This window comes from Columba livia, chromosome 1 (genome assembly GCF_036013475.1).
Source record: "Columba livia isolate bColLiv1 breed racing homer chromosome 1, bColLiv1.pat.W.v2, whole genome shotgun sequence".
In the NCBI taxonomy this organism is placed as follows: domain Eukaryota; kingdom Metazoa; phylum Chordata; class Aves; order Columbiformes; family Columbidae; genus Columba; species Columba livia.
This window is the reverse complement of record NC_088602.1, coordinates 1,177,380-1,204,487: the sequence shown is the minus strand read 5'-3', so window position 1 is coordinate 1,204,487 and position 27,108 is coordinate 1,177,380. Positions and strand designations below refer to the sequence as shown.

At 60.2% G+C, this 27,108-nt stretch overlaps 2 protein-coding genes and 1 long non-coding RNA gene across 10 annotated transcripts; 1 reads left to right on the top strand and 2 right to left on the bottom strand.

Moving 5' to 3' along the window:
* Window positions 1-44: 44 nt before the first annotated feature.
* Window positions 45-6,202, bottom strand: XNDC1N (XRCC1 N-terminal domain containing 1, N-terminal like). 7 transcript variants are annotated; one of them, XM_065049708.1, is made up of 10 exons: window positions 6,055-6,200; window positions 4,169-4,270; window positions 3,830-3,968; window positions 3,581-3,736; window positions 2,736-2,899; window positions 2,483-2,559; window positions 2,181-2,383; window positions 1,698-1,782; window positions 879-1,009; window positions 45-513 (listed from the first exon to the last, which is right to left on the bottom strand). In XM_065049708.1, the coding sequence occupies exons 1-10, from the start codon at window positions 6,103-6,105 to the stop codon at window positions 314-316; spliced, it is 1,308 nt and encodes a 435-aa protein (XP_064905780.1). In that variant the 5' UTR covers window positions 6,106-6,200; the 3' UTR covers window positions 45-313. The 7 variants fall into 7 exon arrangements, 6 of the variants coding, with proteins under 6 accessions (XP_064905780.1, XP_064905782.1, XP_064905781.1 ...); XM_065049710.1 differs by having other exon boundaries at window positions 5,732-6,198; XM_065049709.1 differs by having other exon boundaries at window positions 5,749-6,198.
* A 91-nt stretch (window positions 6,203-6,293) lies between these two features.
* Window positions 6,294-25,615, top strand: RNF121 (ring finger protein 121). Of its 2 annotated transcripts, none has more exons than XM_065049723.1 (9): window positions 6,294-6,410; window positions 12,225-12,262; window positions 14,697-14,838; window positions 15,701-15,855; window positions 16,964-17,071; window positions 17,865-17,985; window positions 19,468-19,601; window positions 23,121-23,222; window positions 24,341-25,615. In XM_065049723.1, exons 1-9 carry the CDS (start codon window positions 6,354-6,356, stop codon window positions 24,459-24,461), a joined length of 978 nt encoding a protein of 325 aa, XP_064905795.1. In that variant the 5' UTR covers window positions 6,294-6,353; the 3' UTR covers window positions 24,462-25,615. The 2 variants fall into 2 exon arrangements, with proteins under 2 accessions (XP_064905795.1, XP_064905796.1); XM_065049724.1 differs by having other exon boundaries at window positions 24,330-25,615.
* Window positions 16,936-17,869, bottom strand: LOC110360103 (uncharacterized). The gene is made up of 2 exons (XR_002415752.2): window positions 17,373-17,869; window positions 16,936-17,148 (listed from the first exon to the last, which is right to left on the bottom strand). It is a non-coding gene; the product is annotated as an uncharacterized LOC110360103 (long non-coding RNA).
* Window positions 25,616-27,108: the final 1,493 nt, after the last annotated feature.

Here is a 27,108-nt window from a genome sequence, read left to right as displayed (position 1 = left end):
GGACTCAGCACAGCCCTGCGCAGCCCCAGGGGACTTTTCTCTCATTTTCCTACTTTTCTCCTTTATTTGTCTTCAACGGCAACTCCCAGTGTCACAGCCCTGGGGACAGCACTGGCTCCTCTGTCCCCACATCAGCCTTGTCACGGCTTTACCGGGGCCACCGTCCCTCTGCCAGCACAGCCAAGGCTCCGCTCCGGTGTCACCGACACCTGTGGTTTCAGTGTCCTGTGATGGGGGTTTGTCCCCTCAGCCCTACCCCAGCCAGTAGCACGGGCTCCCTTGCGTCCCTGTCCCCTCTGCTGTCCCCACAGTCCTACCCCAGCCAGTAGGTCCCCGGTGTCCCCTCCCCGCAGGTGCTGGCATGTTGCTCCACCTCGGCTGCGGCAAAGAGCAGCTGGCAGAGGGGACAGGACACCCAGGACCCCCCTGGTGGGGACGAAGGCTGGGCCACCTCAGGCTCTTCCTCCCCGCAGCCGGCAGCGTGTGTGGGCAGCAGCTCCAGGCTGAAGTGACCTGTGGGAAGGGGAGGTGACACAGGTGTCCCCGGTTCCCCGGGGAGCGCAGGGTTTAGGCTCCCACCCTCCCTGAATGTTTGCGTGGCACCCGGTGACGTGCTGTGACATCCCTGCTTGTCACAGGAGCAATGGCCCAGCTCCGAGGCCACCGCTGCTTCTCCCCCAAAAAATCTGGGGTTCAACACGTGCAGCGGGAGCCACCGCTGTCCCTGTCTGTCACTGTCCCCTTGTCCCTCACAGCCACGGCAGAGAGCAGCGTTGAGCTGATGGATGGACAGACAGACACCCCATGCTGTGCCCAAGCAGCGTGTCCTGCCCACCCCTGTGTCTGCAGGCAGTTGACACCCAGGGCTGAGCACCCACCTGAGCAGAGGGGGCAGATGCCCGTGTCCCCGGGACCGCTGTCCCCTCCCCTGTCACCCCACCCAGCCCGTCTCTCTCGGGGGCTGCAGGTTCTGGCTTTTCCTCCTGATGTGGAACCGGCGAGCGGAGACCTGGAGAGGAGGATTTGAGCTTGAGGCTGTGTCCTGTGTCCCACCCGAGGAGCGAAGGACCAGCCCCACGTGCAGGAAGGACTTGGAGCAATCCCAGAATCATTTGGGTTGGAAAAGGCCCTCCAGACCATTGAGTCCAACCATTAACCACCCCATCCCTGCCCTATGTCCTGAGAACCTCCTGTCCGTCTGTCCAGCCCTCCAGGGCTGGTGACTCCAGCACTGCCCTGGGCAGCCTGTTCCAATGCCCCACAGCCCTTTGGGGAAGAAATTGTTCCCACATCCAACCTCAACCTCCCCTGGCGCAACTTGAGGCCGTTTCCTCTGCTCCTGGCGCTTGTTCCTGGGGAGCAGAGCCCGACCCCCCTGGCTCCAAGCTCCTTTCAGGCAGTTCAGAGATCAGAAGGTCTCCCCTCAGCTCCTGTTCTCCAGCTGAACCCCCCAGCTCCCTCAGCCGCTCCATCACACTTGTGCTCCAGCCCCTCACCAGCTCCGTTCCCTTCTCTCCACTCGCTCCAGCTCCTCAAGGCCTTGCTTGGCATGAGGGGCCCAAAACTGCCCCCAGGATTGGCGGTTTGTCCCCCCAGGTCCCAGCACAGGGACGGTCACTGCCCTGGGCCTGCTGGCCACACCAGTGCTGGTACGGGCCGGGCTGAGGGCAGAAGAGCACTGGGACAGCGGGATGTACCTGCTTGCTGGTTCGTGCGCTCGCTGCCTGTGCTCCGGCTGCCCGTGGGCTCTCGGGGCTGCGGGGACGTCATCCTGCACGGACCCTGGGGAACAGGGACAGGGAGCAGTTCCTCCCTGCACCCGGATCTCGCAGTGGAAGGGGCCGGGTGACACCTGAACTGGTGACATTTGTGGGCAGGAAAACACCTGTGTGATACAAACTGGTGACTGCCGCCTCCTGCTGCCCCAGTGCGACCAGTAAGTGGGTGACAGCAACTCGGGCAGCTGGGGGACCGACCATCGCACGTCTCTCACGCCAGTGAGGAGGGTGACGTGTCCCAAGGACGATCAACAGGGCCAGGATGGGGAACAGGGGTCCCTGCAGACACGGGCAGAGCCCTCAGCAGGAAGAGACCCCTTGGGCTGGTTTTGGGGTACACGTACCAACAACGTGAAGGCTCTTTGCACCACAGCGTGCCCCACACCGGCTGCTCCGGCTCACCTGGCACCGCGGGGCCTCCCAGGTCCCCAGCCGGCAGCTCCCGGTGTCCCCCCGGCGCTCCTGTGCTGTTTCTGGGTCTCCGTGCCCGGCTCCGCGCCGCCGACAGCACCATCTGCGCCGGGCGGCTGAGGCACACGGGGCTCCGGGCGGCTGGCTCCAGCTGCTGCAGGCGGCTCCTCAGCTGCTGCTCCTCCCCGCAGCTCCTGGGGACAGAGAGACCGTCAGTCCCTGTGCTCAGGGACAAGTGGCCCAGGCCCGGCTGCACAGTGAGGGGACAGAAACGGACCAGCCTGGGTACGTACGAGTGCGGTTCTGGATCGAAAGTCCGACGAAAAGCAGGGCTGGAGCGCCAGGGAGTGTCCACAGGGTCAGTGTCTTCCTGTAGGACAAGTGGGGGGTCCTGGGAATGGGGAGCAGCTCCCTGTGTCCCCCACCCTGCATGCAAGCCCTGATTCTGCCCAGTGACTGCCCTGCTGGGGCACAAGTGGTGGTGGCAGAGGAGAAACCCTGTCACCGGGCAGCCCAGCGGGTTCCCCGGTGACACAAGGCACCTACCGGGGGTGGCGGGTGCTGGGGGGGCGGTGGGGGATGCGGGGGGTCCAGCGGTGTGCGCACACGGATAAAGGAGAGCCCAAACCGGCCGTGCTTGCTGAAGGGTTGGCTGCCGATGAGTCGCAGCCGGTCCCACTTCTGACCCAGCGCCGGCGCCAGGAAATCCGCTGGGGGGGGCAGAGTGGGGACCAGCATCGTGGCGCTGCCCCCACTTGTCACCCAGTGCCACCGTCCCCCCTCCAGAAGCAGGACAAGGTGACAACTGGGGGGTTCAGTGCACGGGAGAGGCCAGGACAAGGGGGCACAGAATCACGGAATCATTTTGGGTGGAAAAGCCCCTCCAGACCATCGAGTCCGACCGTTCCCCACCCCCGGCACTGCCCCATGTCCTGAGAACCTCCTGTCTGTCTGTCCAACCCTCCAGGGCTGGTGACTCCAGCACTGCCCTGGGCAGCCTGTTCCAATGCCCCACAGCCCTTTGGGGAAGAAATTGTTCCCACATCCAACCTCAACCTCCCCTGGCGCAACTTGAGGCCGTTTCCTCTGCTCCTGGCGCTTGTTCCTGGGGAGCAGAGCCCGACCCCCCTGGCTCCAAGCTCCTTTCAGGCAGTTCAGAGATCAGAAGGTCTCCCCTCAGCTCCTGTTCTCCAGCTGAACCCCCCAGGTCCCTCAGCCGCTCCATCACACTTGTGCTCCAGCCCCTCACCAGCTCCATTCCCTTCTCTCAACTCACTCCAGCACCTCAAGGCCTTTCTTGTCCTGAGCGGAGCTGCTCCAGGACACCCGTGATCCCTGTCCCCCCATCCCCTTCCATCAGCCCCCTGGGCCTCTTCCCTTCCTCTCTTTACCTTCCTTGAACATCCGGACCCCGCAGCGGTTCTGGCCCAGTTTGGACTGGGCCGGCGTCATCAGCACGACGCTGGGCAGGAGGGTGAGGAAGGGCCGGTCACACGGCCACGAGGAACGTCCCACCTCGATCTGCAGGAAGGCGCAGCCGCAGTTCCCTGCGGTAAAGCAGGAGGGACAGGAGGTTTGGGGGCTGTTGACCCCTGTCCAGGGGACAGCCCGGCCAGGGGACAGGAAGGGGATGCACGTACCGATGTCCACGTAGCCGATGGGACTCGCCCGCTCCAGCTGCAGCTCCACGTGCAGCCGCTGGCTGCGGTCGCGGGGGCAGCAGAGCCAGGGCCGGGGCTCGTCCTCCCGCAGCAAATTCTCCACCGGGAACTTGGGGTCCTGCGTGGGACAGCAGAGACGTCGTCACACAACTGGCTCCCCCCATAACCACCTTCATCTTGCGCCAGCGACCCCCCAGAAATAGCAAAAATTGCGGTTAATTTGTACCCATCTGCAGTAATTAGGCATTGCCTAATGAGGCTGTGCCTGACACTTGTGCTTTGCAACACCCCCCCACCCTGGAGGAAACACCCCGAGACCTGCGAGGAGAAGGACACGACGTAGCTGATTTTAACCGGGGCCATCGGGGATCCCCCGGGGACGATCCTTTGCTGGGACTGAGCAGCCTGTGGGCTGGATCCCTGCGGGGAATGAGGGGGTGGTTGAAGCCTCTGCCCCTCCCAGCCCCACTCACCCCCCCAGCCCCTCTGCAGCCCCCCAGCTCCATCCCACCCACCTCAGCAGCCCCATCCAGTCACCGCAGAGCCCCCAGCCCCATCGCAGCAATTCCCCTCCCCGCCTGTTTTCCCACAGCAAGAGCCCCCACAACTGCCTCACAATTGTAAGCAGTAAAGCATTCGGGAAAGCATTTGACACCGTGTCCCACAGCATCCTCACACTGAACTGAGGGAGTGGGTCTGGATGAGCGGGTGGTGAGGTGACTGTGAACTGGCTGAAGGGAAGAAGCCAGAGAGTCGTGGTCAATGGGCAGAGTCCAGTTGAGGCCTGGATCTAGTGCAGTGCCTCAGGGGCAGTGCTGGGGCCGCTGTTATTCAATATATTCATCAGTGACTTGGATGAGGGAATAGAGTGACTGTCAGCAAGTTTGCTGGTGACACCAAGCTGGGAGGAGTGGTGACACTGGAAGCTGTGCTGCCATCAGAGACCTGGACAGGCTGGAGAGCTGGGCGGGGAAAATGTAATGAAATAGAACAAGGGCAAGTGTAGAGTCTTGAATCTGGGCAGGAACAACCCCAGGTTCCAGTGTAAGTTGGGGAACGAGCTGTTGGAGAGCAGTGTAGGGGAAAGGGACCTGGGGGTCCTGGGGACAGCAGGGTGACCATGAGCCAGCACTGGGCCCTTGTGGCCAGGAAGCCAATGGTACCTGGGGTGGGTTAGAAGGGGGTGGTCAGTAGGTCAGAGAGGTTCTCCTGCCCCTCTGCTCTGCCCTGGGGAGACCACACCTGGAATATTGTGTCCAGTTGTGGCCCCTCAGCTCCAGCAGGACAGGGAACTGCTGGAGAGAGTCCAGCGCAGCCACCAAGATGCTGAAGGGAGTGGAGCATCTCCCGTGTGAGGAAAGGCTGAGGGAGCTGGGGCTCTGGAGCTGGACAAGAGGACACTGAGGGGGGACTCATTGCTGGGGATCAATATGGAAAGGGTGAGTGTCAGGAGGATGGAGCCAGGCTCTTCTGGTGACAACCAGGGACAGGACAAGGGGCAATGGGTGCAAACTGGAAGCAACTTGTTCCTGGTGAGGGTGGCAGAGCCTGGCCCAGGCTGCCCAGGGGGTTGTGGAGTCTCCTTCTGTGCAGACATTCCAACCCCCTGGACACCTTCCTGTGTAACCTCATCTGGGTGTTCCTGCTCCATGGGGGGATTGCACTGCATGAGCTTTCCAGGGCCCTTCAACCCCTGACATTCTGGGGTTCTGTGAACCCCCCGTGTCCCCCACAACTGCCCCACCACCCCAGTCCCACTCGACCCCGCAGCTCCCAGTCCGCCCCACAACCACCCCCCCCCAGTCCCGTTCACCCCGTTCACCGATCGCGAAGCCGCCGCCTGAATCTCCCGCCCAAACCGCGTGACCTCTGACCCCTGACCTCCGCGGGCTGCTCACCGCTCCCTCCTCGCTTCAGCGCCCCCGTTCCCGACCCCCGGCTCGGGCCCAGGTCCTCGGTTCAGGTCCCCGGTCCTGCCCCCGCCCCCCGTTCGAGCCCCCGGTTCGAGCCCCCGGCCCGGCGCTCCGCCGCGGTGCATGATGGGACACGTAGTCCTCCGGCAGCGCCGCGTCACCGCCTGGGCTAAGGGAGCGTCTGCCTTGTGCGCTCCCTCTGAAACAGCGTGAAGCGGCTGCAGGAAGGGATGGGGGGAAAGAGGCGGCGGCCCCGCAGCGTTCACACCCGCGGCCCTCCAGCGTTCACACCCGCAGCCCTCCAGTGTTCACACTCGCGGTCCCGCGGTGCAAGGCAGCCATGGTAACCGTGACTGTGCTTCCGGCTCCGCAACTGGTAAACGGCAGATGATCCCTGGGCCGTGACAGCTCGCCCCGTCCTCCCGCCTCAACCGGCGCTCCTGACGGCTGTCCCTCCCCTCCTCTCGTCTGATTGGTGCTAAAGCAAGCGCCGCGCCTAGCGATTGGTCGAGGCCTCGGCGGCGTAGCCGGCGATTGGTTGACGCTGGCGGAAGGAGTTGGCCGCCCGGGGGCCGGGGGGGGGGGGCAAGATGGCGGCGGTGCTGGAAGTGGAGGTTGGAGGCCCCGTCGAACACGATGTGGAGGAGGTAACGGGGGCCATGGGGGAGACGGGCAGGGAACGGGCGGCTGTGGGGCGGGGGGCGCCGGAGCGGAGTCGGGGGTTTTGCTAGGGGGATCGGGGGGTGCTGGGCCGGGGAGAGGCGGGGGGTCCGGGGTGGCCCCTCAGAGCACTGGGGCTCTGGGGGACTCTGGGGGTCCCTGAGGGGCCCTGGGGGTCCCTGGGCTGGCGGGTGGGAGTCTGGGGCACTGGGTCTTGTAGGAGTTTGGGGCAAAAGAGTGTGGGGAGTGTTGGGGTGGGGGGTCTGGGGGCGTTTGGGCTCTTGGTGCAGGGATTTGGGGGGTCCCCTGGGGCTGGGGGGAGAGCGGGGCAGTGGGGCGAAGGGCAGGGGAACTGCCTGGGGTCAGAGCGGGTGATGGTGGGGGGCTCCGGAGCAGCCTTTGAGGAAATGGGGGGTTCATATGTGGGGGGTGTCGAGCACCAGGGGGAGGACAAGCCCCTTGAAGGACTTTGCCGAGTCCCCAACGCTGGGGCAGCTACGGGGGGGGGGGGGGGTCCTGGATACACCCCCAGGGTCCTGTGAATTATTTCCGCTCTTCTTTAATTCCCTGATTGTCAAACTGGTGGCTGGAAAAGCCGCGCAGGAGCTGGGGGGGATTTGGGGGGTACGGGAGCTGCACAGGGAGCGTCCTGTCACTGCGCTGTGCCCGTCACCACGCTGACATTATTAGTAATTAGCGGCGCTTGTTGCCCTTGGGGAACTGAAGTTGTGTGAGGTAAAGGGCTTTAAGCGAAGCTCTGGCCGTTCCTGTGCTCCTGGAGGTGAAAAATTATAAAGCCGGAAGAAAAATCCGCTCGGAAAGCTGGAATTGGGAGCAGGGACCTGGCGTCTGTGTGGCCGGTGCCACCGGACCGGCACCGCTGTCCTGGGCTTTGCTGTCACCTGTGCCGCGTGCTCCTGAGCTCCTCCTGATACCCTAAACTCGGCGAATTTGGGGAATCGCTTCTGCTTCGCGGAGCTGGCAGCGCCACGGGAGCAACGAGACGCTCAGTGGCTTGGCGCTTCTCAGCGCTTTTCCTCCAGAATTAGCGGTTTGGCTTAAAAATCCTCAGGTGCGACGGGTGGGATTTGGGGAGTTTGCCGGCGGGATGGAGCCGCGGAGCGTCCTGCGCGTGTGGCCGAGCGAGGAGGGTCCGTCCGCCCGGGGAGACCTCGTGTGGCCACCCCGGAGAGCGGGTACAGCGGGGTGACGGGAGGGTTCGGCCTCAGACGGGAGGATTGGGCCTCAGACGGGAGGATTGAGCCTCAGACGGGAGGATTGGGCCTCAAATTGGAGGTTTCAGCCTCAGACGGGAGGATTCGGCCTCAGACGGGAGGATTCGGCCTCAGACGGGAGGATTGAGCCTCAGACGGGAGGATTCGGCCTCATATTGGAGGATTCGGCCTCAGACGGGAGGATTGAGCCTCAAACTGGAGGATTCGGCCTCAGACGGGAGGATTCGGCCTCAAATTGGAGGATTCGGCCTCAGACGGGAGGATTCGGCCTCAGACGGGAGGATTTGGCCTCAAATTGGAGGTTTCAGCCTCAGACGGGAGGATTGAGCCTCAGATGGGAGGATTCGGCCTCAGACGGGAGGATTCGGCCTCAGACGGGAGGATTCGGCCTCAGACGGGGGGATTGGGCCTCAGACGGGAGGATTGGGCCTCAGACGGGAGGATTGAGCCTCAGACGGGAGGATTGAGCCTCAGACGGGAGGATTGAGCCTCAAATTGGAGGATTCGGCCTCAGACGGGAGGATTCGGCCTCAGACGGGAGGATTCGGCCTCAGACGGGAGGATTCAGCCTCAAATTGGAGGATTGAGCCTCAGACGGGAGGATTGAGCCTCAGACGGGAGGATTGAGCCTCAGACGGGAGGATTGAGCCTCAGACGGGAGGATTCAGCCTCAAACGGGAGGATTCGGCCTCAGATGGGAGGATTCGGCCTCAAATTGGAGGTTTCAGCCTCAGACGGGAGGATTCGGCCTCAGACGGGAGGATTCGGCCTCAAATTGGAGGATTCGGCCTCAGACGGGAGGATTGAGCCTCAGACGGGAGGATTGAGCCTCAAATTGGAGGATTCGGCCTCAGACGGGAGGATTGAGCCTCAGACGGGAGGATTGAGCCTCAAATTGGAGGATTCGGCCTCAGACGGGAGGATTCAGCCTCAAATTGGAGGATTCAGCCTCAAATCCGCCGACCAGGCATCTTAAACCACAACCCAGTCGATCTCGAGTGGCACTTTGTTATATTTTAAGATACTCGGTGGTGGTTTTGAACTCTTCCACTCGCCTTCGTTTGGGGGCTGCAGCGGGTGGGAAACCTGTTCCCTGTAAAAATGTGGAGGATGTGGCTTCTCCAAAGCAAAACTCCTGGTTTTCGGTGGGTTGGCTGAGGGGGCGTCGTGAGGAGGCAGCGGATGAGGCGGCGTGCGCTTTATCCCCGCAAAACCCACATCTGCCGGGACAAAATCGGTATTGTTGCGTTATCCTGAGATCTCAGCAGCCTCCTCGCTAACGAGCTGCTAACGACAAGGATCTGGAAGCGGTTTATTAATGTTTCACTGGACTAATGCCGAGAATTGCGCAGCTTCAGCTCTGCCTGCGTGGAACTCGGGCGGCCGTCGGAGGTTTTATTGACAATTACCAAAGCGTTGATCAGTCGCTCTGCTCCCTACGCTCGTTTACGAGCAGAAGAAACGAGGAACTGAGGTTGCAAAATGTTCACTAAAGGACCCACCTCTTCAAAATCTGCCTCGGGTGAGCGGCCGGACTCTCCGCCCTCTGGAGATTTATCTTCCAAATGTTCCAGGTTGTTCCTCATGAGCAACATGAAACAAATCCTGAGGTTTGGGCTGCGGGGAAGATGCGATCAGGTCCCAGCGTCCGGATCCTCAGTTTTTATGCCCGGCACCGTGCGTAGCAGATGGTGGATAATGTCGTTTTTGACACGTGGAGCTGCACGACACAAAATATAATTGGGAGCTGCTTATTGTCCGTCCTCGCCCCGTTCTCCTTCCTCCCTTCCCGGATTTAGAGTGTAAGGAGATTACAGGCGGCTCACAGCTGGGATGAGTCCTCCTCTGAACTGCAAAACGGGCAATTAGCAGGATTTTTATTATATATAACTGCAGCTTTTGCATTTTCCTAGAGGGAGATGATTCTTTCAACCATCACGGTGATGGGGATTGTGAATTCGTGGTGGCTTTGGGCCACCAGCCTCTGCTGAGAACCGGGGAGCGGCGCGACTTTCTCCCAAAGGCCGTGATATGGTGTCCGAGGAGAGAATTAAACTTCAGTCACAAATATCCACTTTCTCCCGGTCATCGCCCGGAGCAAACTGGGGTTTGGAGTGGTTCATGGATTCCAGAGGAGCCAGAGGGCTGGTGACAGGAGATTTAAAAGCAGAGCTCTTCAGTTTCACTGACAGGAATAGAAAACACCCAAAACTCAGTGTTAAAATGTTCAAAAAGCCGAACTAGAAGCAGAGGCGATGCTTGGGGGTGAGAGCAGGTGCTTCCTGGCGTCGCTTCTGGCGCTCGGATTCGCCGCCGCTGTTCAGTTTTAGAAGCAAAGCTCAGTTTTTCGGTAAGGGAGCGTGGGGATCCGGCGGGGGTTAAGTGGAAGGTCCAGCTCTGCCAAGTCGCGTCTGAACAGGCATCACATCGTCTCTGACCTCCTGCCTGGCGCCTCCCGGCCGCCCTTAATAAAGTGATTTCAAGAACTTGAAGCTCCGGGGAATCCGGTGAAGCTCCGTCCTTGCGATCGAGGGAAAATCGTGCCCGAGGCTGTGGATTCTTGCACGGCCGAGGTGGCAGCTGTGGGGACACGCTCGTCTTGGTGACGTGTCAGCGGGATTTCCTCAGCATTTGCTGGGAGATTTGGGAAGACGCTGAAGGGAAGTGTCACCTCGGCGGGTGACGAGCTGGTGTGGGGGAGGAGACACCAGAAACCACAGCACAGGGGAGAAAATAAGTGATAATCGAAGGCGCTGGACTGTAAAGAGTCCTCGTTCAGCGAGGACATGATGGAAACTGGGGACGAGGGGGAGCCTCTGGGTGACAGCGCGGAGCTCATGGGGGGACAGAGCGGCGCCGGAGCTGAGCTGGGCTGAGAAGTGCCTGGGGATTTCTCAGCATCCACCAGCGCTGACTCGAGAACACCTTTAATTTTTTACCGCTTCACAGAGCTGCCGTCCTACCTACAAATAGTTTGGCTGAGGTTTTGAAGGGAGCGCGGCGGCTGAGCCGATGAATCGGGACGTGGAAGCTTTGGAAACGGGAGCTCAGGCTGTCCGAGCACGTTTCTCAGAGCCGGTGTCGGATCGTCACCAACCAGCGGCTCCAACGGGGATTTTCACAGCTCTGGGTTTTGCATCTCAAGGCCTCGGGGACCGCAGCAGATGTGTCACCGCGGGCGGACGGCTCGCTGCCGCGCACGTCTTTCCCTGCCTCGTCACCCAGGGGGATAATTAAGCACCACTGAGGGATAATTAAGCAGTGTGGAGGGTGCGATGCTGCAAGAAGCCAATTTGGGGAACAGCCCCGAGGGATCTGCTGCACTGTCACCGGGGTGGAGGTTGGAGCTGAGCCCGCGGCTCCGTACCCAGGGCGAGGTGGGACCTGTTCCCGGGTACGTGTCTCCGGTGTGCACAGGAAACCGTGATAACAATGTCTTTGCTGCGATAACAACGTCCTTGCTGTGACCTGGTTTGGATGTTTCTTCTTACAGCTCAGTGCCTGCTTGCTGGCAAACGCGGGGCGCAGGTGTTTGGGGGTTTTGGTGTTGGTGTGCGCAGCCTCAGGTGAAATGCTGGAGGTTCTCTTGCAGAATCAGAGAATGGTTTGGGTTTAGGGACCTTCTAAGCACACCTAGTCCAAGCCCTGCCATGAGCAGGACGAGAGGAAACGGCCTCAAGTTGCGCCAGGGGAGGTTGAGGTTGGATGTGGGAACAATTTCTTCCCCAAAGGGCTGTGGGGCATTGGAACAGGCTGCCCAGGGCAGTGCTGGAGTCACCATCCCTGGAGGGCTGGACAGACGGACATGAGGTTCTCAGGACATGGGGCAGGGACGGGGTGGGTTGGACTTGATGATCTTGAGGGCCTTTTCCACCCAAAATGATTCTGTGGCTCCACAGCTCAGCCTGTGCAGGGGGGTCGCAAGCTGAGCTGAGCAGAGGTTCGCAGAGGAGCTTTGAAATCACTTCGCCCACCTCTTTCTGTCCCTTGGACCTCTCAGATGGAGACCGTCCTGAACACTCAGCAGAAACTTCCACCCACATCAGCAAAGCAAGCCCTCAATCTTTCTTCTTCCATGATTCCTTCTGCAGATTTCTTTTTGGCGCTGGTTTGTTGCTGTGCAGACGCCATCCAGCAGCCTGTTGGGATTTGGGGCTCTCTGTCCCGTTCCAGACGTGCGCTGGGATCGTCCCTGCGAGTCCAGGGATGCCCAGCTGGGTTGGGAACGTGGATTTAAAGCAGTTCCTCTTGTGGACATCACGCAGAGCCTTGGCGGCGCAAGGGGGTTTGGCATTGAAAGATTCAGAATCCATTATTTCCTTTCTTAAAGCTCTGACGGGATGGCCCCGCCACCACTCTTGGCACCGATGGGGTGTCACCCGGACATGAAGGAGCCGGGTGACGTCTTGGTGCTAACAGGCAGCACAACCTCACTCGTGTGGGGCGTAAACCAGCATCTGCACCCGTTGGGGAGGGCGAAATAAATAAATGGTCCATTTTAGGCTGGCGCTGCTGCTCCCAAACCTCAGCGGTTGATGTCTTTAGTGTTATTTGTTTTCTCCTCAGGTTGACCTTTCGCACTTGTCCCCGGAGGAGAGATGGAGGTGAGTCTGGGGGGTCACCTGTCTCAAAACACAATGCTATTTCTTTTCTTCTTTTCAACTACATACTAAATATTCCTCCTTTTCCCTTCGCTAACCCAATTTCAGCCAGACACTTGTTGAAAAACACACTAAGGCCAGTCTTCTCTCAGGATTAATTTATACAGGATGACTTAAGATCAGAGAATTTGGTGTGTTTGTTAGATTTGGATTTCCACCCCCCCCCAACTCAAGACGAGGAACTAAGTTCCTCTAGCTTAAATTTTCCGCAAACTCGAGCTTAAGAACGAGATGTAAGGATGTAACAGTCTACCTCAGTTTTTGGTTAAACAGCGTGAACTGCAAAGAAACCCCAGGAGCCTGTAGCGCATTGGTGTGGAAATCCCTCGTTCCAGGATGTAAATGGGGTTGCCCAGTGCAGAACAAAATGTTTTCCTGGGAATTGTGGGTTTTTCTGGCTGTAAACTATGCCCCCCCACCCCTTCCATCCTCTCCTGTGCTGGGCGAGAGGCAGGATTGGTGCTGGTGGCTCCAGAAATGGGCTGAGGGTTTGGTGTTGAGCGTTGGTGCTCGATCTGGTCATAGAGTCACAGAATGGTTTGGGTTGGAGAGACATTCAAAGGTCATCTAATCCCACCCCTGCCATGAGCAGGGACATCTTCACCAGCTCAGGGTGCTCAGAGCCCCGTCCAGCCTGGCCTGGGATGTCTCCAGGGATGGTTCATCCACCACCTCTCTGGCCAACCTGGGCCAGGCTCTCACCACCCTCAGGGCAACAATTTCTCCCTTATGTCCAACCTGAATCTCCCTCCTTTAGTTTAAAACCGTCACCCTTTGTCCTGTCACAACAGGCCCTGCTCAAAAGTCTGTCCCATCTTTCTTATGGGCCCCTTTGAAGTCTGGAAAGGCTGCACTAAGGTCTCCCCGGAGCTTCTCTTCTCCAGCTGAACACCCCAACTCTCTCACCTGTCCCCAGCAGAGCTGTTCCAGCCTCGGGTCATTCCTGTGGCTCCTCTGGCCCCTCTCCAGCAGCTCCATGTGTGTCCTGTGCTGAGGACCCAGAGCTGGACCAGCACTGCAGGGGGGTCTCACCAGAGCGGAGCAGAGGGGCAGAATCCCCTCCCTGCACCTGCTGCTCACGCTGCTGGGGATGCAGCCCAGGACACGGGTGGATTTCTGGGCTGCAAGCGCACATTGCCGGCTCTCAGTCAGTCTCTCATCCACCAGCACCCCCAAGTTCTTCACCCCAGGGCTGCCCCCCATCTCTCCATCCAGCTGGATTGACACCGGGTGTTACCCCGACCCAGGTGCAGGACCTTGCACTTGCCCTTGTTGAACCTCATGATGTTCTCATGGCCCCACTTCTCCGGTGTGTCCAGGTCCCTCTGGATGGATCCCGTCCCTCAGGTGTGTCACCTGCACCACTCAGCTTGGTGTCACCCACAAATCTGCTGAGGGTGCACTCCATCCCACTGTCTATGTCACTGCTGAAGGTTTTAAACAGTACTGGTCCCAGTCCAGACCCCTGAGGGACACTGCTTGTTACCAGTGTCCATCCAGACATTGAGCCATTGAGCTAGGTGCCACCATCCGTCCAGTTCCTCACCCAGTGATGATGATGGCGTGGGAGCTGCCGGGTGAGCGATGTGAAGGTGTGTGCCACGCTGGCCGCTCCAGGCCCATGAGGTGTCACCACCTCGCTCGTGCCAGGATGGGCTTGGTGTAGCCTCAGCTTTTGTGGTTGAGAAATGAGCTGCTCTCAGTGTCATGGAGACACCTCCAAAGTCAATTCGGACAGGGAACAAGCTCCAAACAGGCTTTTTTCTAGCCAGAACGTTTTAGCCAAGAAACCAACTGGAAACAGGGCTTATCCAAATTATTTAGCGCTCTGACAACATTGTAAAACACAGATTCAGATACTAGTTGAGGATATTATTATGATTATGTGACCACGTAAGAATAATGAGGATCCACAACGTGTTGACCCGCAAAAAACAGAACTAGGAAAAATAAGAAACCAGGAGAAATAATCACTTGGTCACTTGGCTCACCCAAGGGTATATCCAGGAGGACAATCACTCCCCGAGGAGCAGGTGAGGGCTCCCAGTCTTGGGAAGTCTCCTTAGATAGGGTCCCAATCCAAGGGGGGGCTTTGTCCACAGCCCCGCTGCTTCCAGAAGGCCACTCCAAGTGGGGCTTTGCTGGAGACCCCATTTTACAGCCCAGTTGGATCTGGCTGTGGTCGCTATGACACAGTCCAGAAGCTTCTCAGCTTCTCTGGGCACCTCGATGGCTGAGGATCCATCTATGGACCTATGTCCTTTCTCTCCTCTGGATTGCCACGCGGTCCCCATCTCCACGATGCTCCCTCCTGGCGTCCCCCGCGCCGAGGTGTTTGCCAGCGCGTCCTTCAGCCGCCGTGTCCCCGTCGTTGCAGGGTGGAGCACGCGCGGATGCACGCCAAGCACCGCGGGCACGAGGCGATGCACGCCGAGATGGTCCTCATCCTCATCGCCACGCTGGTGGTGGCACAGCTGCTGCTGGTCCAGTGGAAACAGCGGCACCCGCGCTCCTACAATGTAAGTGTCCCACTGCGGCCGGTTCTTCTCCGAGGCTGGATGCTGATTTAGCGGAGGCTTTTAGCTGGGGAGAAGCGTGTTGCTGTTTTTCTCCTCTCGACTGATGTTGAGATGCCCTCATCTTCCCAACAGTGCTTGGGAATGAGGATGGCTTGCACTTGTTACAAGTGATACTGATAACTGGGTTTTACATAGTGCTTTGACACCGGGGGATGGGACACACAGCTCCCGGGTGTTGTCCTGAGGGTGGAATCACAGGTTTGTGTTGGTGGGACCTTCCCAGCTCCCCCAGTGCCCCCCCTGCCATGAGCAGGGACATCTTCAGCAGCTCAGGTTGCTCAGAGCCCCGTCCAGCCTGGCCTGGGATGTCTCCAGGGATGGTTCATCCACCACCTCTCTGGCCAACCTGGGCCAGGCTCTCACCACCCTCAGGCCAACAATTTCTTCCTCATATCCAGCCTGAATCTCCCTCCTTTAGTTTAACCCATCACCCCTTGTCCTGTCACAACAGGCCCTGCTCAAAAGTCTGTCCCCATCTTTCTTCTCGGCCCCTTTTAAATCCAGAAAGGCCGCACTAAGGTCTCCCCACAGCTTCTTTTCCTCAGGAAAGTCACAGGGAAGCTGCATTTCGTGGGTGAATCGTCAGAAGCGACGGGGGCTTCTTGCTGCCGGGACCCTGGGACTCATGGTTCCCGCAGCCCAGTGAGTGGAGCTGCCACCCGCCGATGCCACTGGCATGTCAGGGCCTGTGATTTCACCCGAACCAACCGCCCTCTGGCTTCCTTCTCCTAATGAACCTTTCCAGGCAATCCCTGTAATGCTCAGTGAACTTTAACCCGAATGTGTTTGCCTGTTCCTGCAGATGGTGACGCTCTTCCAGATGTGGGTAGTGCCTCTGTATTTCACCATCAAGCTGAACTGGTGGCGGTTCCTGGTGATCTGGGTGCTCTTCTCGGCGGTCACAGCTTTTGTCACCTTCAGGGCAACTCGCAAACCTCTGGTACAGACAACGCCCAGGTTCGTACCACTGTTTCTGGGAAACCTCCTCAGCCCCGTGGTAACCATTGCAAGCAGCTCTTTCCAGTTTCGTTGCCGCGAATCATGGGCTTGAACTTTGTACTTCAGCACGTAATTGGGGCAGCACTGCGCTCCGGGAGGGTGTGAGCACGGTGCACGTGGCACCCGAGCGGGTGGTGGACGGGCAGAGAGCACGTAGGCTGGAGGCCTCACCGGGAGCGTTTGTGCTGAGAAACACGGCTTTTTGGAGATCAGCTGATCATTTGGGTTGGAGGAGACCCTCAAGCTCATCAAGTCCAACCGTTCCCCACCCCGGCACTGCCCAGTGTCCTGAGAACCTCATGTCCGTCTGTCCAACCCTCCAGGGCTGGTGACTCCAGCACTGCCCTGGGCAGCCTGTTCCAATGCCCCACAGCCCTTTGGGGAAGAAATTGTTCCCACATCCAACCTCAACCTCCCCTGGTGCAACTTGAGGCCGTTTCCTCTGCTCCTGGCGCTTGTTCCTGGGGAGCAGAGCCCGACCCCCCTGGCTCCAAGCTCCTTTCAGGCAGTTCAGAGATCAGAAGGTCTCCCCTCAGCTCCTGTTCTCCAGCTGAACCCCCCAGGTCCCCGAATCACCCCCAGGATTGGCGGTTTGTCCCCCCAGGTCCCAGCACAGGGACGGTCACTGCCCTGGGCCTGCTGGCCACCCCAGTGCTGGTACCAGCCAGGATCCTGTGGCCTCTTGGCCACCTGGGCACACGCTGGCTCATGTTCAGCCGCTGCCACCAACACCCCCAGGGCCTTTTCCAGCCGCTGTTCCCCAGCTGCAGCGTCCATGGGGTTGGTGTGACCCCAGCGCAGGACCCGGCACTCGGCCTTGTTGCCCCTCAGACAACTGGCCTCAGCACAAAGATCCCGAGGTTTCTAGTTTGAAAGTCGAGACCATGTTCAGCCCACAGTGGCAGCAGATCCATAGCTTGATTCGAAATTGAAAGCACTGTTGCCCATGTGTTTGGGTAGGTGAAGTGTCTGCAAACAACACCCGCGTTTGAAAAGTAAAACTCTTGAGGTGCTTGGTGTGGTTTCACTCAGTCCAAAGTAGTTAAATTATTTTAATTCGTTCCAGACTGGTTTATAAATGGTTTCTACTAATATACAAGATCAGCTATGCCACTGGGATCGTGGGGTACGTGGCGGTGATGTTCACACTCTTCGGTCTTAACTTCTTATTCAGGTGAGTGAATCTTTTGGGTCCAACTCACAGGGCGGGGGATGTAACACACCATGTGGAATAACGGCTTGGCTCCCCCTCTGGAAAAACAATTATCTTAGTGAGCTAATTAATGAGGCCAAAGAGACTCTTGGGGTGTCCTCTCGCTGCTGCGAGGATCCCGGGTGAGATGCTGGTCCCTGAACTGCTCAGGGTGGCTGGAGAGCCCCAGTTCTAGTTCAGCCGTGTGGGCAGCCCCCCTGCTCCATGCATGTCCAGCCAAGGAACAGCCATGTAGTTTTCTTTGCTACCCCAATGGATTTACCTGCACTGAGCAGCCGGGACCGCTGTGGCCGCAAAGGACCCTCACCCGTGGTTAGAGACGTTGATTTCTTCTCTAGGACGATGATCAGAGCTGGCAGCTGCCTGCGGAGACGTGGAAGTGTTAACTGGATGCTTACTGGGAGCTGGAGAGATCACAGAATAGTTTGGGTTAGAAGGGACCTTCAAGGGTCACCCAGTCCAACTGCAGCTGCTCATTCCAGAGGCTGGTGGGGGCCATGGGCACCGAGTATTAGACACCTGGGGTGTGACACCCATGTTTCCCATCAAACGCTGCTTATCGACACCTGAGGTGAAGTGTCCCCGAAGCGGGGACAGGGTTGGGCTGGTCAGGTACCCCAAAGAACCTCTGTGCGTGGCACTTCCTGGTGACGTGCGTCCACTGCCTCGGCGGCCACTCCCGTGACAGGGTTAGTGCTGTGTCACCCCCCCAAAATAAACCCCTCTTGATGTCGTTTGGGCTCTTCTGTTGTAGAATCAAGCCAGAAGATGCGATGGATTTTGGCATCTCCCTCCTCTTCTACGGCCTTTACTACGGGGTGCTGGAGCGGGACTTTGCCGAGATGTGTGCGGATTACATGGCCTCCACAATTGGGGTGAGTTATCTCTGTGCCGGCCCCCAGGCAGAGTCCTGCCCCCTCTTTTGGGGGGGTCTGAACTGTGTCACTTGAAGCAGAAGCTTTTGTGACCCCATATAGAAAGGTGCATCAACCCCCGCTTGAGGGGGGGATCCCCAGAATGCTGCCTCCCTCACTGTGTGATCTCTGTGCTGGGAGGTTTCTGACCTTACAAGTTGCTCTGAAATTGTTCCTTAAGAGCAAAGTGTCCCTGGGCACCCCCTCGCCCCCAGAAGCACAAAAAATGAGGAGTGGAAGGATCTGTTCAGCCCCTCCACCTGCTTGACAAATAGTTCTCTACGTGGGCATTTAAAAATGCCAAATACTGTGTTCACCTCGAATCCTGGGGGCAGTTTTGGGCCCCTCACAACAAGAAAGGCCTTGAGGTGCTGGAGCGAGTGGAGAGAAGGGAACGGAGCTGGTGAGGGGCTGGAGCACAAGTGTGATGGAGCGGCTGAGGGACCTGGGGGGTTCAGCTGGAGAACAGGAGCTGAGGGGAGACCTTCTGATCTCTGAACTGCCTGAAAGGAGCTTGGAGCCAGGGGGGTCGGGCTCTGCTCCCCAGGAACAAGCGCCAGGAGCAGAGGAAACGGCCTCAAGTTGCGCCAGGGGAGGTTGAGGTTGGATGTGGGAACAATTTCTTCCCCAAAGGGCTGTGGGGCATTGGAACAGGCTGCCCAGGGCAGTGCTGGAGTCACCAGCCCTGGAGGGCTGGACAGACGGACATGAGGTTCTCAGGACATGGGGCAGGGACAGGGCTGGGTTATGCTTGGACTCAATGAGCTTGAGGGGCTTTTCCAACCAAAGCGATTCCATGATTCTATGACTCGACGATCTTAATGGGTCCCTTCCAACTCAAGATATTTGATGATTATCTGTCTCCCAGCCTGGCTGTGGGACCTGGGACACGGCAGGAGTGACCTGGGGCTTGTGGCTGTCCCTGGATCATATGGCACCAGAACTGCGTGCGGGCACACCTGCACCCCCCATGCGCTGCGTCGGGCCAGTGCTGAGCCAGCTGTCTCCGAAATGGTGGGGGGACAGCTGCTCTGTCCCAGCCTCAGGGAGTGGGGGCTCATGCTGTGTTTGCTGCCCTTGCCAGCCCCAGATTGTCATCTTGGCTCAGAGCTGTGACCTCCAGCTTGTCCTGCTCTCGTCCCCAGGCTCTGCCCTCAGTGCACCAGCCCCAGAGGGAAGCAGAGAGGGGAGGTCCCCAGCGTGGGGAGGGGATGTGTGGGGCTGGGGTCTGATGGGCCACCACGTCACTGAGCAGCTCCCTGTCCTGTTGTAGTTGTTTCCCGCAGCCGGACCTGTTAACGAGGTTTTTAAGCCCAAAAGGCTGGGGCTGGACTCTTCAGGCGCTGACCCCAGCCCTCCTTAAAGCTTAGCCATGATGCTGCAGGGGCGGGACGCGTGTGCCCCCCGCTGTCACTGCTCTCCCTCTGCTCTGCCCTCGCTCAGTTCTACAGCGCCTCGGGGATGCCCACCAAGCACCTCTCCGACAGCGTCTGCGCCGTCTGCGGCCAGCAGATCTTAGTGGATGTCAACGAGGAGGGAATCATCGAGAACACCTACCGCCTCTCCTGCAACCACGTGTATCCTTCTCCTCCGGCGCCAGCCTCTCGCCTTACTGGCTCTGCCGGCCAGAGCTCCTGCCCCACAGCTTCCCCAAAACGCCCGTCCCGGGGCTGTCCTGCTGATGCCGCGCGTGATCCCAGCCTGTGTCATCGCTGACCTGGCACGGAAAGAAGCCATGTCCCACGTGTCCCTGAAATCACTTCCTCGCCGCCTCCGTGTGCGTTACAAGCGGTTGTTTCCTCTTCCTTCCCCACCCCAGCTCCCCCCTCGGCTCTGGCCGTGCTGCTGTAGAGCTGCACTTTGCGGCTGCCTTTGCCAAATCTGCTGGAACCTGCCTGCCCGGCGTTTGCCGCTGTGCCAGCTCTGGTGACATGTGGTGTGGCATGAGGGTTGGAAGGCTCAAGAAAGGGATCTGGCCCGGCTGGATCTTTGTGCTGAGGCCAATGGTCTGAAGGTCAATAAGGCCAAGTGCTGGTCCTGCACTGGGGTCACACCAACCCCATGGACGCTGCAGCTGGGGAACAGCGGCTGGAAAAGGCCCTGGGGGTGTTGGTGGCAGCGGCTGAACATGAGCCAGCGTGTGCCCAGGTGGCCAAGAGGCCACAGGATCCTGGCTGGTACCAGCACTGGTGTGGCCAGCAGGCCCAGGGCAGTGACCGTCCCTGTGCTGGGACCTGGGGGGACAAACCGCCAATCCTGGGGGGAATTCTGGGCACCTCACGCCAAGCAAGGCCTTGAGGTGCTGGAGCGAGTGGAGAGAAGGGAACGGAGCTGGTGAGGGGCTGGAGCACAAGTGTGATGGAGCGGCTGAGGGACCTGGGGGGTTCAGCTGGAGAACAGGAGCTGAGGGGAGACCTTCTGATCTCTGAACTGCCTGAAAGGAGCTTGGAGCCAGGGGGGTCGGGCTCTGCTCCCCAGGAACAAGCGCCAGGAGCAGAGGAAACGGCCTCAAGTTGCGCCAGGGGAGGTTGAGGTTGGATGTGGGAACAATTTCTTCCCCAAAGGGCTGTGGGGCATTGGAACAGGCTGCCCAGGGCAGTGCTGGAGTCACCAGCCCTGGAGGGCTGGACAGACGGACATGAGGTTCTCAGGACATGGGGCAGTGCCAGGGATAGGTTGTGGTTGCACTTGATGATCTTGAGGGGCTTTTCCAACCCAAATGATTCTGTGATTCTCTGAAGTGTCCCTGGTCCAGCTGAGGTGCACTGCCTGTGTCACACCAGCAACAGTGCTGTGGGTCCTGGCCAAAAGCCAGGGAAAACCCCACCAGCCCCACAGAACATCCCTCAAAAACCAGCCCCCTGCTCTCGTGCAGCCTGTGTCACAGAATCCCAGAATGTGAGGGGTTGAAAGGCCCTGGAAAGCTCATCCAGTGCAATCCCCCCATGGAGCAGGAACACCCAGATGAGGTTACACAGGAAGGTGTCCAGGCGGGTTGGAATGTCTGCACAGAAGGAGACTCCACAACCCCCTGGGCAGCCTGGGCCAGGCTCTGCCACCCTCACCGGGAACAAGTTGCTTCTCAAATCTAAGTGGAACCTCCTGTGTTCCAGTTTGCACCCATTGCCCCTTGTCCTGTCACTGGTTGTCACCAGAAGAGCCTGGCTCCATCCTCCTGACACTCCCCCTTTCCATATTGATCCCCAGGAATGAGTCCCCCCTCAGTCTCCTCTTGTCCAGCTCCAGAGCCCCAGCTCCCTCAGCCTTTCCTCACACGGGAGATGCTCCACTCCCTCCAGCATCTTGGTGGCTGCGCTGGACTCTCTCCAGCAGTTCCCTGTCCTGCTGGAACTGAGGGGCCACAGCTGGACACAATATTCCAGGTGTGGTCTCCCCAGGGCAGAGCAGAGGGGCAGGAGAACCTCTCTGACCTACTGACCACCCCCTTCTAACCCACCCCAGGTACCATTGGCTTCCTGGCCACAAGGGCCCAGTGCTGGCTCATGGTCACCCTGCTGTCCCCAGGACCCCCAGGTCCCTTTCCCCTACACTGCTCTCCAACAGCTCATTCCCCAACTTACACTGGAACCTGGGGTTGTTCTGCCCAGGTTCAAGACTCTACACTTGCCCTTGTTCTATTTCATTACATTTCTCCCTGCCCAGCTCTCCAGCCTGTCCAGGTCTCTGATGGCAGCACAGCTTCCAGTGTCACCACTCCTCCCAGCTTGGTGTCACCAGCAAACTTGCTGACAGTCACTCTATTCCCTCATCCAAATCATTGATGAATATATTGAATAACAGCGGCCCCAGCACTGCCCCCTGAGGCACTGCACTAGATCCAGGCCTCAACTGGACTCTGCCCATTGACCACGACTCTCTGGCTTCTTCCCTTCAGCCAGTTCACAGTCACCTCACTCCCCGCTCATCCAGACCCACTCCCTCAGTTCAGTGTGAGGATGCCGTGGGACACGGTGTCTGTGTGTGTGTGTGTCTGTGCCCGTCCTGCCTGCTCCAGCTGCAGCCCGGCAGCTTCCTCCTTCCCCAGAACTGCCCCACCACACCGTGTGGTTCCTGGTGCTCTGGCACCGCTCAGCCCTCCCATGAGCTGCCGGATGAGCCCTCCGTGTTGAAACCGAAAGCCCTGGGGCTGCTGGGCTGGGACCAGGGGTGGGAGGGGGGGATTTTCCAGGGGTGCCTCAGCGGCAGAGCTGGGGTGTCCTCCAGCACCACTCGAGTTACCACCGCGAGGTGGTTTCCAAACTCGGGCCTGAGCAAATGTCACACTGGCAGAACTCGTCGGCTAAATTTAAACTGTTTTGGCAAGGTTTCCGCTGGCCTGGCCCCAGCAACGGGCCTGTCCCCGTGTGTCACCCACCCTGTGGCCACTCGGGGGAGGGGGATCAGTGGCTCATGAACCCGCTGTGCGCAGCAGAGCCGTCGCCTGGGGGAGTTTCTGTTGCCTCCGTGACACCCTTGTGCGTGGGATCCCCTGTCACTCCCCCCGCCCCAGGGCTGCGCCGTGGGGTGAAACCGCCGCGTGTTTCCTTGTGACTTCTTGGGGCGGGTGAATCCTCGTCAGCCGTCCGTCGCCACCCAGGAGTCAGACTCTGGGAGAAACTCCTTAAACGCGTCATTAATCCCTGAGAAGCCCTTGCAGGAGCCTTTGGTAACGCAAGCGGGTTGCAGAGCTCGGACAAACCTTCCCGGTGCTCCAAGCCGCGGCGTTTCGCAGCCGGACACATCCATCTGGCGCTGAGCTGAGCTCGCATCCAGGAGCTCCCTGAAGCCACATTGGTGTAACCCGGCTGCGGTGTGACCGCGTGCGCCGGGCACCGTCGGTGAAGGGTTTGTGTCCCGTGGGCGTTGGTCACAGCCCCTGTGATGCCTCGGCCGCCCCGCCAGCCCCTTCCTCTATGCCTGGAAGGTTCTGCACCTTCTAGGAAAGCGTTGCACAACGTGGCCACCCTTGCGCAGCGGGGATGGTTTCTGTCCCCGGCACCGTGGCATGGGGGTGACTTTTTTTAAGCTCAATGGTTTCCTCCATGCTCGGTTGTGTCCAGCCTGAGGCAGTTTCCCCTTAACGTGCTGCTCCCCAGGTTTCACGAGTTCTGCATCCGTGGCTGGTGCATCGTCGGGAAGAAGCAGACGTGTCCCTACTGCAAGGAGAAGGTGGATCTCAAGCGGATGTTCAGTAACCCGTATCCTTTCTTGTCGGCAAAGCGGGGAACAGGGGTTAGAGCACGTGGCCGTGCCCGGGAGCTGCCGGAGACCCTGTGGACCTGTCCCCGAGCAGGGCACGTCACCTGGCACGAAGCTGGGAGGCCGTGGACTCCACCGAGGCTGCTCCTCTTCCGGGTGAGAGATGCAGATGTTCACAGGTGTTCCCTGCGCTGATGGGAGGGCTCAGCCCCCCCACACTGTCCCCCCGCCCCCCTCGTTGCTCCGGTTGGTGACACAAGCTCCAGGTTTGGCTTTTCCACCTCGAGATGCTCCCGTGGGGATCATGAGTCCCTGCAGAGCCCGCGCGGTGTGTGGGTGTCTCAGCTCCGTGTCCATCCTGTGGGAGGGGGAGATGGTGGCACCGGGACCTTGTGTCCTGCGGGACACCTGTTGTCACCCCAGATCCCCCCTTGTCGAGGTGAGCCTGGCTGCAACCATCCCTCGCCAGCCACTGCAGAGCGCCAGCACTGTGTCACAGAGTCCCAGAGTGTCAGGGGTTGAAGGGCCCTGGAAAGCTCACCCAGTGCAATCCCCCCATGGAGCAGGAACACCCAGATGAGGTTACACAGGAAGGTGTCCAGGGGGTTGGAATGTCTGCACAGAAGGAGACTCCACAACCCCCTGGGCAGCCTGGGCCAGGCTCTGCCACCCTCACCCCAAACAAGTTGCTTCTCATATCTAAGTGGAACCTCCTGTGTTCCAGTTTGCACCCACTGCCCCTTGTCCTGTCCCTGGTTGTCACCAGAAGAGCCTGGCTCCATCCTCCTGACACTCCCCCTTTCCATATTGATCCCCAGGAATGAGTCCCCCCTCAGTGTCCTCTTGTCCAGCTCCAGAGCCCCAGCTCCCTCAGCCTTTCCTCACACGGGAGATGCTCCACTCCCTCCAGCATCTTGGTGGCTGCGCTGGACTCTCTCCAGCAGTTCCCTGTCCTGCTGGAACTGAGGGGCCACAGCTGGACACAATATTCCAGCTGTGGTCTCCCCAGGGCAGAGCAGAGGGGCAGTGGATTCCCAGTCCCCCGTCCCCCAGCCGTGTGGCATCTTGGGGTGGCTCCTCGGTGGTCCCCGTGGCTCTTTAACTCTTTCCTGCCCAGCTGGGAGAGGCCTCACGTCATGTACGGGCAGCTGCTGGACTGGCTGCGGTACCTGGTGGCCTGGCAGCCGGTGATCGTCGGCCTGGTCCAGGGCATCAACTACATCCTGGGGCTGGAGTAAGGGCAGGCGCTGGGGAGCCGCGCGAGGACACGTCCCCGGGCAGGGGACAGCAGCAGGGGACGCTGGCTTTTCTTCCGTCACCTCTCAGGACCTCGGCCGCCCCCGAGGACCGTGGCATTTGGGGGGCTGAGGGAGGACCCTGCCCTGGGGCCCCTCTCCCCGTAGGGCTGGGGGAGGCTATTTTGTTTTTTTTTTTTAAAAAAAAAAATGAAAAAGCAATTATTTTAATGAACATATTTAAAACTTTCTATTGCAGATGACAAGAGACGCTTGTCCCGTTTCCCTCCCCGGCCCTTGGCACGGCCCCGGCCGGCCGAGGTTTTGGCTGGGGGCTCGTCTCCATCTCCCCCTTCTGCCGGGGAAGGTGACAGGGAGAGGGGCCGAGGCGAGGAGGGGACACGGGGCAGCAGGGACAGGGTTGGGCTGCCCGGGGGGCCGGAGCCCAGCGCCAGGGGACAGGGGCACCGGGCGCTCTCCTGGGCCGGGACGGGGGCCCTGCCTCGGGTGACGCTGTTGTACCCTCCTGTCTTTCCTCCGTTCCTCCCCGGCGGATGGCGGCGGTGCCCGGTGCCGCGGCTCGACGGCCAGCCGGGTGCCCTTTCCCTGCACCCTTTTTGGTGACGGTACATCAAGAGCAGCCTGAAAGCACATTAACCCCGTCCCGCAGCTCGGGGACACCTCGCCGGGATTTGCTCCTTTGGCACTAGTGACGGGGACGGAGCGAAGGGCACGGGCTGCGCTGGCATTTCCCTGCCCCGGCGTCGCGCCAGCATTGCCGAGGCTCCGTCCCTCTGGCGCGAGGGGCCTTGAGCTCGGTTTTTGGCAGCGGGCGGGCACAGCCTGTGACAACATCTGAGGACAAAGTCCCTGACCCCAGGGAGAGGCCGGGGCGTTTTTTGGGTGGCAGGGACTTGCATTTCCCAGCCGTGTCCCCTGAGGGTGCCGGGGTCTGGCGAGAGGCCGCGGCGAGGGGACACGAGGCCGCGTCCCCCCGTTCCTGGAGCGTGGGGGATTTGGGAAGTGGCGGCGGCTGCGTCACGGGGGGACCCGCCGTGGCTGCGCCACGTGCCCTGCCGAGCCCTGCTGCTTTTCTTGCGGGTGAAACCACGTGGTGATGTCGTGCCAAAACACAGAAATAGAGTCCTGGAAACGGAGACGTGGCCGAGGGTTTTTCTTGATCGTCTTTTCCCTGTCCTGGGGTGGGGACAAAGCGCCCTCCCTGTGTTCCCTGCCCACCTGTTTCACCCTGTGGTGCCCTGAGCTCAACTGGGTTGGGTTTTGTGGGTTCAGGGATGTGGAAGAGCGGGTGATGCCCTGTGGTGAGGACACGGCTGTTGTCCCCGTGCCGGCAGGCGGAAGGGAACGTGTCGCACTTGGAGAGGTCCCTGCGATAACCCCTCTCCCCGCCGCGGTCCTGCCCTTCTGGGAGGCGTCAATAACAACCGCCGGGAGCCTCGCCGGGGTTTTAGGGGCTTTTTTCCAGGTGGTGCCTTGGGCCTGTGCCCGTGGCCAGCGCGGGGGCGTGGGGGCTGCTCCTGGCCCGGCCATGCTGGGGACAGAGGTGGCCCAGGGGCTTGCGATGGCTTCGCAGCCTGACCTCGCTGTGTCCCCCAGACCCTTCGCTCTCCTGCTCAGCCCCCGCCGCCCTGGGCTGGCTCTTGGGGGGGACTGTGTCATGGGGAGGGGTCTCTGGGCTCCCTCTGCCCACATTGGTCAAGCGCTGGAGCGATGCACTGGAGGGGCCCCGGGGGGGTTTCTCACCTTCATCCCCTGGAGCTGGGGAGGCCAGTGATGAGCTGGGGTCCTGTCCCAGCTGGGACACCCTGGGGACATCCCTGAGCACCCAAGGTTGGGACACCTCAGGGACACCCTGAGCACCCAGGGCTGGGACACCCTGGGGACATCCTGAACAACCAGGGCTGGGACACCCCATGGACACCCTGAGCACCCGGGGTTGAGACACCCTGGGGACATCCTGAGCATCCAGGGCTGGGACACCCCAGGGACACACTGAGCACCCGGGGTTGAGACACCCTGGGGACATCCTGAGCATCCGGGGCTGGGACACCCCAGGGACACCCTGAGCACCCAGGGTTGAGACACCCTGGGGACATCCTGAGCATCCAGGGCTGGGACACCCCAGGGACACCCTGAGCACCCAGGGTTGAGACACCCTGGGGACATCCTGAGCATCCAGGGCTGGGACACCCCAGGGACACCCCCAAGCACTGAGAGCTGGGACACCCCGGGGACACCCTGAGCACCCAGGGCTGGGACACCCTGGGGACACCATGGGCACCCAGGGCTCCCCCTGCCCCACATGGGTACTCAGTCCCAGGGGGCCTTCACCCACCTCACCCCCCTGACGTGTCCCTGTGTCCCCCCCCACTGGCCCCGAAGCCCCCAGCTCGCTGCTGCTGCCACCAGCCGTGGGGACTTTCCCCAGGACCTGTGCCACCACCTGGCTCAGCGCCCCACACCATGGACACGGGGTGTATCCCTGGGGTGCCCACGGGTGGGTGGGACATGGAGGCTGCTCCTGGAGTGGCTGTGGGACAACCAGCCACGGGGGACATGGGGACAGGGGACCCGAGGGAAGGTGGGACACAGCCACGGGGACATGGGAAAGAGCAGGGGGGGACACGGG

Excerpts from the sequence above, each read along its gene's own strand:
- XNDC1N (XM_065049708.1), bottom strand. The coding sequence starts at position 6,105 with ATGGCTGCCTTGCACCGCGGGACCGCGAGTGTGAACACTGGAGGGCTG. Across the intron at positions 2,384-2,482 it reads TTCGATCCAGAACCGCACTC|GAGCTGCGGGGAGGAGCAGC; the intron begins GTACGTACCCAG and ends CTCTGTCCCCAG. Across the intron at positions 1,010-1,697 it reads GCGCACGAACCAGCAAGCAG|GTCTCCGCTCGCCGGTTCCA; the intron begins GTACATCCCGCT and ends CCTCCTCTCCAG.
- RNF121 (XM_065049723.1), top strand. The coding sequence starts at position 6,354 with ATGGCGGCGGTGCTGGAAGTGGAGGTTGGAGGCCCCGTCGAACACGAT. Across the intron at positions 17,986-19,467 it reads ACATGGCCTCCACAATTGGG|TTCTACAGCGCCTCGGGGAT; the intron begins GTGAGTTATCTC and ends GCCCTCGCTCAG. Across the intron at positions 19,602-23,120 it reads CGCCTCTCCTGCAACCACGT|GTTTCACGAGTTCTGCATCC; the intron begins GTATCCTTCTCC and ends GCTGCTCCCCAG.